Source organism: Lagopus muta, chromosome 11, assembly GCF_023343835.1.
Source record: "Lagopus muta isolate bLagMut1 chromosome 11, bLagMut1 primary, whole genome shotgun sequence".
In the NCBI taxonomy this organism is placed as follows: Eukaryota; Metazoa; Chordata; class Aves; order Galliformes; family Phasianidae; genus Lagopus; species Lagopus muta.
In genome coordinates this window covers 7,969,230-7,981,691 of record NC_064443.1, presented here as the reverse complement: position 1 = coordinate 7,981,691, position 12,462 = coordinate 7,969,230, and the positions used below count along the sequence as shown (strand labels likewise).

General features: G+C 34.4%; 1 protein-coding gene across 6 annotated transcripts in view; it reads left to right on the top strand.

Annotated features, from left to right (window-relative positions):
• Positions 1-12,462, top strand: part of ERC2 (ELKS/RAB6-interacting/CAST family member 2) — a 428,344-nt gene that overhangs the window by 312,745 nt on the left and 103,137 nt on the right. For 2 of the 6 annotated variants that reach the window (XR_007379216.1, XM_048956932.1), the window contains exon 20: positions 7,492-7,557. The exons of 3 other annotated variants lie outside the window; for them this stretch is intronic. Coding sequence is in view for 2 of the 3 variants with exons in the window: in XM_048956932.1 (XP_048812889.1) it covers positions 7,492-7,518 (27 nt within the window). In the remaining variant the exon portion in view is untranslated. Of the gene's footprint in view, positions 1-61; positions 1,234-7,491; positions 7,558-12,462 lie in introns of those variants that run through there. One more of the 6 variants, XM_048956931.1, reaches the window with a different exon arrangement.

Sequence of the window (12,462 nt, the reverse complement as noted above, 5' to 3'; positions counted from 1 at the left end):
ATTTCAGTAGATGCAGACAATTTTTCCTGCCTCTGATGTCTATCTAACTATTTCTATCTAGTCCAACCTAAAAGGAAAACTAGAGTGGTCTTCCACAGAAACTTCCAGCCCAGATTTTGAGGATAAGGAGAATGCTTGCATACCTGCATTTCTTTATAGATCACACAGTAGCTGTGATGGAACAAAACAACAAGGCTTGAAATGTGAGAATCCGCTCTGAGCTGGAATTTCTCTTGTAAGGTTTCTCTAGTTCTAGATTTTGGTATACTACCATCTTGCAGTTATAAACGTGCTTAAATTTTCTCATTTTATTTAATTAAAAATCAATATCAATATGTAATAATTATTAGTGTTTTTGTTATTCCTACCTCTTAATTTTAATTATACTGTAACCAGATGACTTTTCATATACCTTTTAATTATATTTAATTTGTAATTTGACTACAGGGCCTGATAAACCGAAGCTGTATTGAAAGTAACAAGTAGAGCATAGGTTTTGCTGTCTATGATACCTCAAGGAGATGGATTTTGTATATTGAAAAGTTATACCTCTCCTTTGCTTACACAAATGAATTTATTTTATGTTTTGAGGTTTAATGAATGTGATATAAATGTATACATACTGCTCGGTGTGTATATTTATATATATCTATATTTATATGTTAACTTTGCAGTCTTTTCCACATATGGAAGAATTTTTTGAGATCATGTTTAGCTGTAGAAACCTCTCCCCCTCACTTCCCCTCGATGTGTGTGTTAGAATATACAACACTTATATAGAGGTTTACATTTATCTTATATTCCTTACTAGAAAAATTAGCTGCCACCATCATAGTCTAAAATAGGTCTTTAGACCAGCTGAGAGAGCCAAAAATGCATTTCTGGGAGACAGTAACTTGATAACAGAAGTTGCATATCTGGCACTGGTTACTTAAGTGAGATAACATGTCACAGGCTTTCACTACAAAGGGGACCATAAATTTTTGCATTGCAAATCTGATTTCACGGGCCACTTCTTGTAAGAAGCATTGGGTTTCTGCTTCATCTAGTGATAAAGCTTTAAAATGCATGAGTATCTGGTAAAACATCTTATTCATGTTAATGCTAGTCTGGGTGTTGTAAAGAAACAACCTTTTGCCTACCCTCATTGCCAGTATTTGTGTTTGATTATACCCTAATTATATACAAATAAAATAAATGGTGACATGAGTTTTATGGCAAATTTCATAACTGGAAGATGTACAGTTTATTGAGATCTTATATGATTTGAAAATAAACCTGTAACATAAATCCATATTACTGAAGCAATTTTAAAGATTCAGTTATCTATTTGAATATAGAAATGAAACATGAAATAAAGAGCTTCTGAAACTACACATTCTCTTACGTGAATCCACTGTTAGCCTTTCTTCTTTCCAGTTTCAGGCTTAGTGCATCAAATCATTCATGCACAAAACTCTTCTGTAGTCAATTGTTGCATGTATGGGGAGTCCATGAGAGGAGTCTTTAGTGATGTTTGCTCCTGTATATTCCCTACAAATTGAGTGTCACATGAAAGTCTCTCTAAGCTCTAAAGGATTCTGATTTTAGAATAAGTTCTTGAATGGAATGAAATATCATTACTTAGCAGGTAGATTTCTATGTTTCAAATGAAAATTAATATTTGCAAATGTAATTGTTTGCTGTAAGTAACACAGTTTCACATCCAGAGCCAGTAGTTACATGTTTAATGACCCATTAACAGTCACAGATAATAAAGAGAAAAGGGTAAATCAGTCATCAGAAAGTTAGTTCAAGAGATGAGCGGGTTATCAAGGGATTTATTTAACCCAAGTTAAGACATTAATTCGTAGCATGCCGGCACATGAAAGGATAACGTGATGAGCCTTGTCAGAAGGGTCTTCTATGTGCGGGAAGAGAGCCAGCAAAGCTTAGCTCATCAGATTTTTAATGTTGTCTGTGTTGCAAAAGGTTCTGTCTAAAAGAAGATCAGGATTTATGATTTTTTTTTTTAATTTATTTACAGAATTGGTTTCACAAAATATTTGCATGCTGTAAATGTGAGGGGATGTGTGCAATACTTCAGTTTCACAGAAGTATTTTCTGTTTTTTTTTTGAATCAAATCCACTGTCTTATTCAGGTAACCAAATTTTAAACAACAGCAGGCCTCACAGTAATACAGTTTTCCAGTCTTTGAATGCATCTATGTTAGAGTTTTAGTTATGATCAAGACTTCATACTTGAAGGAAATCTCCTGATCTCCACTTACTGCACTGTGGTTTGTATCCAGAAATTGTGTTGGAGTGGACGCACTGAATTCCTTTATGATGAAGTATAGCTGAAAGATGCATTCCAGGATGTCACCCAGTACAACTCAGTGCTAATGGGAATTCATTTTTGGAGATGGAGCCAAATTAAGCCAGATTACCTCCACAAGATATGTGTATTATACAGATACCATTTTTCAGTAGCAGTTATACTGCTCTGTAAATCTGTTGCTACTTCAACACAGAGATTATAATTAATTTGCATTCACGGGTAATAAAGAGTATGCTATATGCAGAGTAGATATAAATAGGCATATAATTTCTGGCATCTGATATATTTAAATTTGTTAGACATAGTTGAACATGTAGATGATAATTAAAATCATCCTTTGTTTCTAACCCGATGAATAATGTAGGACATTTTATCTGAAGGCCACTGTCTCAAATTTTCTGTTCAATCTAATGAACCTTAAAGAACTGAAGGCTGAGAAATATGCTTTCAAAACTTATGTTAAGATATACTTTAATATTAAAGCAGAATATCAAAACAGAAGAAATCTTTAAACAAGCTTTTGACATCTTTGTGTAGTGTTTTCTAAGCACTGTTCATCTTGCTATACTGAAGGCAGTTGAATTTTTAACATTAGGTTTTGTGGTAATTGGAGAACAGTAAGCCTTATTTAGTGACAACAGATATTTCCTTTTAAGATACTGAGAAACTATGAAAGGAGGAGAGACTAGCATAATGATGATCAGTGAATTAATAATCTATGAATAGTCAGTTTGCAAAGGCTTTCATACCACTGTACTCCACATAAATATATGAGACTTGGGTGTCAGTTCTAAAAATACAAGGCAATTGATAACTTAATTATTTTGAATTCATTACAGTTTTGTAATAGTTAATCATGTATACTAGTTTATCAATTCAAAGAGTATTTCTTGATTTTTTTCACCTTCTTGCACGTTTCTAAATCAGATGTTGCTTTGCAGTTTCTGTCACTGGGTTGCTATTCTTGACCCTATAAACCAATGAAAGATCCAAGTTTAAAAAGCAGTTAATGTACACAAACATTAATCAAAAAATGCTTGATTATAGTTTATTGTTTGAAAGAGCCATAGATTAATGATTCTGTAGGATACACACTGATATGAAAGACTAAGCATTCTCCTGGAAGCCTCTGATCCAATATTAATAAATGATAAGGCATAAACGCAGCTTTTATTTTGCTTCATTTTATGCAAGGAGTGAAAAAATAGTAATGAACATCATTTGTCTCAGAACATCAGTGGAGACCAAACTTCAGCTTCTTTTTAGAGCAGTTTGCTTATAAAAACAATACTACTTATGTGCCTTTTTTCCAGAACATTTGGGTAGTTGTGCAGAAAAATCTCTACAGTGTTAGCTCTAAAATAATTTACACCATTAAATATTCCCAAAATGTCACAGGCAGAATAATGACAAGAATAGTTGAGAGTCTTATGTCTTTTATCCCATTCACTGCGAGGAGATAGTCCAGGCTTGAAAACAACTTGACTGCCTAACAGGAAATCAATGAGTTTGTTAAATAGCCCATGCAGATCTTATATTTGTACATTCTGTTTTCTATTACATTAAAAATTGACAGCACATACTATAAAATTATCTCCCTTTTTTTAAATGAAAATGAAAGCTGACATTCTCTCACAGCTACAGGAATTTTATTTTTTTACTGAACTCTGTAATCAAGCATCCAGTATTTTTAGGTTAGCATTACCTGGCACAAATACGTGACATAATTATCTGAACAATAATAGAGCATGTAATAGGCTTTCTTAATTGAAATAATAAGTTGCTGACTTCTACTTAGGTTAGTGGAAGTCTTAAATGCTATTTTTTTTCTGTAAGTAATTAGTGCATGAAATCAAAAATGAGTTATGAACAGATTTGAATGGTAGGCATTAAGTCAGAGCATTCTATAAGTAAAAAAAAATTAAGATATGACAGTATGTTGAAGCTACTTTTGGGCTGCCATTAATGTTCAGAATTTAAAATCCAGTCAGCATCTTGTTCTGGGATTTTTTTATTTTTATTTATTCTTTTTTTCAGTTGTCCATCTAACCAGCTCAGTGTAGATAATAATTCTTTTTTATGAATTTACGAATCAGTAAAATGTATAGAATGAAGAATCAATAAAATGAATCAATAGAATCAATAAAATGTATAGAATAAGATCAGGGCACAGAAATTCTCATTAAAACAGATTTGTATAAGAAAGATGGGAAAGGATTTTTGTTAACTGTATATGTTAAAGATGAAGTGGATCCTGATCATAATTTGGATCTGGCCACTCAATAATTTCTTCATTAAATCTGTAATTTTTGGGAAATTATTTTGAGTACTGTTAGACACACCTTCTATAACATGTCTTAATATAAAAGTTTCCAGTCATACAGAGTTGATGTGCTACTTAAAAATATGTACCATATATCCAGTCTATGTCCTGTACATATCAATCTAGTTTTGTTTGTCTATTTGTTTTTCTTCTCTACTAAAGAACTTTCTTTTCTGTATGTGTTACTTAATAGTGATCTTTTAATATTTTCTGAATGACCAGATAGGTTGAGTCTCTTGGCTCTCACTGCCAAGCTTAGTTTTGAGTAATTCTGTAGCTGTTTCCTGATCTGGTTAGTCTTTCGAATATTCACAAGACTTATGACACAAACACCAGATGTGCAATTCTAATAATGGTCTCATGCTGCTGCACAGAGATGTAGAACATTTTTTATTTATCTGTATTTGTCCTTGTTCCACATTGTAGTAAAGGTTTATTTTTACCATAAGCCCTTTTAAATATCATTGATTTCAGATACAGTTTTCTGTGTTCTGAGTTTGCTCTATATTTTTTTCAAATGATAACACTGTGCAGAGGATTTCAGTCCTATGTGAATGCAGCTGATAACATTTATTCAGCTAATCCCAAATAACTTCATGTTTTGAAGCAGTCTTTCTCAGCCGTTTCTACCACACTATGGGACTACAGAATTTGTTTGGGATGAGAATAGGTATCTGCAGGTCCCCTTCATTCTTCAGTAGTATTCTTCTATATGGAGCTAATTTTGCTGACAATGCCTTGGGAGACATAATCGAACACTTTACAGAAATCTCAACATATTTTTTCAAAGCCTGTACCTTATCAAAAAGACTCTGTGTAATTAAATGAGATAGAAAGTTATTTTGACAGACCAGTACTCAGTACAAGAATGTTGATTGACATTAGCTATGCTCCAGCTTTTAATTTATTGCTTATTGTATATCAGGATCAGCGTCAAACAATATAGTCTGTTATTTCATGTAATGCGCTTTAAAAGTATTTGACAATACTTGATTTTTCATCTTATTTAGAAGTACCAAAAAGAAAATTCACATGGATAATTGAAGTAAAAATGAATATCTGCTTATTGAAAGAATTGTAATGCACTAAAAAGCCTAACAGCTGAACATAGATAGGAGTCATTTGGAAACGTAATGAGTTGCCCATTTTGTTGATTTTAGCTGTTTTTAAAAGTATCACCACAGATTAACCTAATGTGTTCTGTTAGTGAAATAGGATCAAACCACTCAAAGGAAAAGAAACCCTTCAGTCTTTCTTCAACCTTTACGCTGGGAAAGCCCTTGTGAACTTCAAAGTCAATTCAATTAACATTACTGGGTCTGAAAAGCAGTAACTCCTGCAGAATTCTGGGGGAAAGACTTTTATTTTCACTGAGGCGAATCCAGCTAATTGGATGTTTTGCAGAATCTGTCCCCTTTTTTTCCCAAAAAGAATTAGGAATATTCAGGGCTTACTGCATCTTTGCTTTGTGTTGTAGTTGTGCAGACCGTAGAACCAAGACTTGTTCCAAGTTAACTGTAAAAAAATTTACCTACATTTCTTCTGTGTTAAATGATAGCTAAGTTTATAGTGGACTGTCAGATTTCTTTACTTAATTCAGCAATATGCAAGACATCTATCTTAACATCTGGTTTTTAATAACAGTTGACATCTGGGAGCTCTTTTTTTATTCCAAGAATGGACTAGGAACGGTAGTGATACTGGCACTGTATATTTTCAAGCTAAAATTCCTGTCTGCTTCAATCATAATTAATTACCATTCATTTTATTTAATTTTTAGATTTAATTAAATGCCAGCAATATGCTACATCAGCTAACTTTCAAAGTTTTGAAACTGCAGAATACCTTTTTTTCCTTTTTTTTTTTTCTTTTTTTTTTTTTTTTTTTAAACAACGAGTTAATTTTAAGGATACCTAAAATGATAAGATTTTTTTTTTTTATTTTGAAATGCTGAGTTAAACACGACACATGGTGCACCTCTGTTCTAGGAGCTTGGTATCACATCAGCATTTGGCACACTGTAACTACATCAAGATATATGCACTGACGTCTGTGTGTGCATCATTGTAAAATATGTACTCTTCAGTAAACACATCTAGGGAAGGATGTTTTACTCTCTTGATTTAGTTCATGTTTTTCGTTTCCTTTTTAACTTCAACTTTATAATGAATGTAAAATATTTCTTTCTCCCTTGAGTATATCTACAGTAAGAATAGTCCCCTTATTTAAAAACAATACATAAAGTTGCTATGATTTTTTGTACTTGTCATTTATGTGAACTAACATAAAAACTGTGAATGAATGAGGGATGTTAATGATGAAAAAATGGAATAAAGGATAAAAACTGTCTGTAAACAATGTGCAGTGTTTAAGATTTGCTTAAAAGATAGATTTAATTAACAGCATATTAAACTTCACTAACAACAGATTTTTCTAATTCTATAGCAGTTTCTGTTTCTTTCAACCAAACAAAATGTAAGACAATTTGATTATAGTAATTACTTCTTTATTTACTTACAAGGTTTAATCTGTTTCTGCTGTCATTGTTGGTTTGAATTGCGTGCAGTTAAAAAACAGATAATCTTTTAATATTTAATCTCATAATCTACATCCTACACACTGTCTTAACTGGGTGGGAAAAATGTTTAAGTCATTGTTTTTGGTTGCTATAGATGCAAATTCTTGTTTATTAACACAGACTTGTTCATTTGCTTTCACTGGCTTATGTTAAAAAAATATGTTTTAACAGGCAAGAACAGTGTCTTTTATGTGCACTAAAGTAACTAACCTTTTCTTCTTTCATTCCAATGCTAACATCTCTGTGCATCTTCTAATGTCTGGCACACAGGATGATGAGGAGGGTATATGGGCATAGCCGTTCCTATAAACCAAAGTTCCAGTTTTATTTTGAGGGGTGAGAAACTCTTTTCTATCTCTTTCAAGTTGCGTTCTACTTTGTATTGTTTTATTTTATACTGCATGGAGCTGTATGTTACTCAACAAGTGTGTTTGTGAGCCTTGTAAAAGTGTTTTCTCCTCTGCAATGAAATGATGAGAAATTATGACGTGTAATGGTTCTAATTGTTTAACCTTTTCATACCCTGTTTTGGTTAAAGATGTTGGCAGGTCTGAAACTTTAAGGGAAGTATATTTGTCTCTGCAGCTGACTAAATAATTCTGTGTTTGATAAATGAGAATTTCTTTAAACTGGTATTAATCTGCTGTATCATCTTGAAAATCCCTGTAAGAACACTGCAATATCTTTTCAGAATTAATATGAAAGTTTGCTACTTAAGAAAATTTGCCACAGAATAAGGGTACGATTTTAATGGAATAAAGCTTGTAGTATGTATGGAAAAAAATATTAAGTTAAAATGTTTAGTTGAAATTCCAATGTAAGCAGCAAAGGCTTAATAAGAAAAGTATGACCTTTTTATTAATTATGGACATGCATACATTAACTTGACAGTGATGTTTAAAAGTAAGAAGTTGCAGCTTATTTTGTCTCTTTCAAGTGTGAGTAAATGCTTCATGGTCACTTTGTCTCAGTTATTGATCAGTGCATGTCCACTCTCCTGGTGCTCACCTCTGGGCTGTCAGTAATCTGCTGCAGCTCACAATTGCTGTGGGTCCTTAACAATGCCAAGGACAGCACAAGAGTACCAGGTGTGGTGCTTCCCTCCTACAAAACAGTCTCTTGACACTTCCACTTACTGGAACAATTCTATGAACAGTGGGACTGTTCATAGGAGCAAAATCTACTCACATTAGTGAAGATTAACGTGCAAGTGACTAACGTGTTATTAAAACTGTCATACTTTACTCTTTATATTGCTTTGGCCTCTGTCACCCCAAGCAGAAGACTGTATGATTTGTTTTGCTTCTACTGATGTTATAAGCCATGCTACAAGCCACTCAAATTACATGACAGGAATAAAATTTCCAAAATCATTTTTGTTCTTATTGGTAACATTTTTGCTTTAAATAAAACTTTTTTATACTTGCTGTTTAGAGCAGTTGCAAGATGATGCAAAGTTAGTGATATCCATAATCATTTGCATTTTGTTTTAAAAAATTAAGCTGCTGAAAATTTTTATCACAGAGAAATTTAAGATTTGGCAACTGTGAAATAAACAAATGGGTGTGATGCCATTAACAGCTTCAATGTGAAGAAGAAAGAAGGCTTGGTTTATCAGAGTATTATTATAAACTTTTTTTGTTGTTGTTGTTTTTTTATACTTTCTGATTTTGTTTTAAACGGCAGTCTCATACAGGTTTTATGCACAGATAGTCTCTGAGCATGGACACACACAGAATCACGGAGTCATGGAATTGTTGGAAGGGTCCCTTAAAAGCCGTCCGTCCAACCCCTTTACTTTCTTCTTTCTTGAAATTAAGCAGCCATGAAACAAGTCTGGAATTGTTCTTTTTCACATAAAAAATGTGAAAAAGGTTTATGGGTATTCTTAGTGTTGTGTTTTAAGCAATTAGCAAATTCTGTTAACGCAGCTGTGTGATATTTTAATGACAGCTTATGGTGCTTTTTAACAGTAATTTAATTTTCAGCCGTTTGCCATCATCATTCATTTGTTTGGGTGTGGAGAGTAAATCTTTGTTTATTTTCCTGATCCGTACATATTTCCAATTTAAAAACAGACGTTTCTCTCTGACTCTTCTGTTCTGATACCAGCAGAATTTATCCGGTATCTCTGTATACCTGGCCGTTGACAAATACATTCTCTAATGTTTCTTTTCAAGCAGAGGAGACTTGCAGAGGCTGTGCAGCCCACAGCTGATGGGAGGCAGAGCTTCTCCTCTGCCCTGTGCTGATGGGCAGACCTATCCCTGAGCCAGAGCAGCATCCCTAGTGTGGGAGTGGCTGTCACAGGGTGAGAATTCACAACACAGTTCAGAGGGTGGTGACACAATGGAACAGGTTGCCCATGGAGGTTGTAGATGCCCCATTCCTGGAGACATTCAAGGCCAGGCTGGATGTGGCTCTGGGCAGTCTGGTCTGGTGGTTGGTGACCCTGCACGTAGCAGGAGGGTTGAAACTAGATGATCATCATGGTCCTTTTCAACCTCTTTTTTTGGGAAAAAAGGTACATTAGATCAGAAACATATACAAAGTTTTGTGAAGTGATTCATTTTTTTAAGAGAGATAGAGACAAGATCATAATGTATTTTAGTTGTGATTCTAGATGACATCCTCACCTCATATAAATCCTTTTGAGTATGTTCAAATGTTCTGTACAGATGGCTGTATCAGACACTGCCTCATTTTGCTGCATGAATACTCAGATCTGCATTCTGGCCAAAACACCCCTGGAACAAAGCCAGTGCCCTCCCATTGCTCTGCCTCTGAGTGGTGCCAGATAATTAACTTTACACATTTCATATTGTGAAAATATACTCCCAAGGCTTTTCTTAGAATGGTATATTAACAATGGGGAGATATTTGCATGCAACAGATGCTCTGTGGCTGGACTGTGTCTTCCCTTTCTACTTTTTGTATATGAGAAGTAATGTTTTAATATGCTTTACCTCTTGGTTAGGCATAGCTTGGTCAGGCAGATGGATTTGGATGATCTTTGATGGTCCTTTCTAACTGAGCTATTCTATTCAGTCAGGTTTTCTTCTCTTTTTTTTTTTTTCTTTTCTTCACAGTTGGGAGAAGTATCAATCAATGTGATCTATTATTCTCTCAAGGAAAGGTAGAAGAAAAATCTTAATTTGTCCCACATTTGTTAGGGACTTCCTTTGCCAAATTTTGCTTTGATTGTCAAAAAGTAAGAAGAGAGCTTCTGCAGCCTTTAGATATTGTTTTCTATCTATTCTCACAGTAATCCCTGTTAACACAGAATCACAGAATCACAGAATCACAGAATCACCCGGGTTGGAAGGGACCCCAAGGATCATGTAGTTCCAACCCCCCTGCCTAGCAGGGCCACCAAACATACACTTTAAGATTTAATGAATTAATTTTCAAAACACCATTTTAAAATAAAGTTGTTGTTGTTTTTAATTTAAGATGGAGAAATGAGGCACAGAGAACGGTTTGTGATTGAACAGTCAGGAAATGTTAAGGGATTTTCAGGAAATGAGCCCTATCCTTCTAAGGCACAGCGAATCCTCCTTTCAAGAGTGTTTTTCTATACCCTAGCTCTTGAAGGCCACTTTTTCTCCTGCTGCAGACAATCTTCGTTTGCCAACACACTGCATTTTCTTCTTTGAGCATCTTAGCTCAGTAAGGGAAATAACATCATGCTGGCTCATGTATGGGAAATGTTGATCATGGCCTGAACCTCTGTTTGACCACCTGAGCAAGCAATGAGTCAGCCGTGAGAGCACAGGTGAAGGCAGTTCACCTGTGCTACCAGAAGGGGTGGAGCCTGGCTGTACCTGTCCTAGATCCCGTTCAAAGGCTGACATCCACTGAGGAAGGATCTCTTTCTGGAGGTATTCCTTGTGGAGTTTACTGTAAGCCTATGATACCACTGAGCATTTCAATTTATTTTGATTATCTTTCCACCGTGATAATCTTACTAAGCCTAACCTCTGTATACCTATTGATATACACCTACTGATTGTACAGCTTAGTTTAGACATTGACTCTTCTCACCCTGTAGGTTCATGTGAGGTGTTTTGTTGTTGTTTTTAATGTGGTGGATTGTTTGCATGCGGCTTTTTCAGTTTCCGGTCAGCGCACTGTAAATATTTGCCATTCATATTTTTGAACACTTGCTACCTTATAATTATACACTCAGACTATATTTTTAAAGCAGGTGTGAGATTCTGTTGTTGATATTTTCAGGTAATTATAGATTTCTTTTTTTATTTTTTATTTTTTTTATTTTTTGATGGAAGTTGGCCTCTTTAGTTACAAATGGAATAGATACATTTTTTTTAAGTTAAGTTGTAAAATGTCATTTTCCCTTCCGGTTACTTTATTTCCATGTTTTGCTACAGAAATAGCAGCCTCAAAAATTTCTGGAAATGCTTTCAGTTAAGGTGTGGTAGAAGTAACTGTTACTTTCTATCTTTCATTCACCTTTTGTGTTGAAAATTGCCAGAAAATAGCTATAATCTGGCATTTTCCACTTACTAGACAGGCTGTAGGCTGCTAGCTAGTTTATGTGGTGCTCTGAAGTGTTAATCTAATTCTTCTTGAGACTATAATTGTTCTTCATTTTGTTTCAGAGAACAGGAAATATATAGGTGCATGAAACATTAATTCCATTAACTCCGTGTAATTGGCCAAGGATAAGCTTAGATAAGCCTGTTTCTAAGTGATAAGCCACTTGATTAGAAGTGCTGTGTGAGTCCGCTGTTGCCAAAGCCTGGCTCAGTTCTTTGTCTGCATAAACAGCTGTGAATCCAGGGCAGACCGATGGTCAGGTGTGGAGAATAAATTCTGGCTGGTATTCCCCATACCCTTAAGCCTGAGTAGACTGCTATCCACTAATATTTTTACTATCTGGAATTTTATTTCATTTCAACTAAGTTTGTTAAATGGTTAAAGGATGTAAAGTGTAATTAAGGTCCCAGAAACTTTCAGAAAAAGGAGCTGCTAAGCAGATGAGACATCATGATGTTCAAATCTTCTGATCTAAGAACTTGAATTTAAAAAATGCCTGAAATATCAAAATGTTTCAAGTTTGAACTTTTTTTTTGTTTCAATACTAGTTTTGTAGTGCTATTAGTGTTCTTTTAGGTACCATGCAGATTGTATCCGTGGAATCAAAAGTAGTACCCCACTTAGGTAAGGACAGTGCAGGCTGGTCCTCTAATTTTGCTTAACAAACAAGTTTAAAACCAC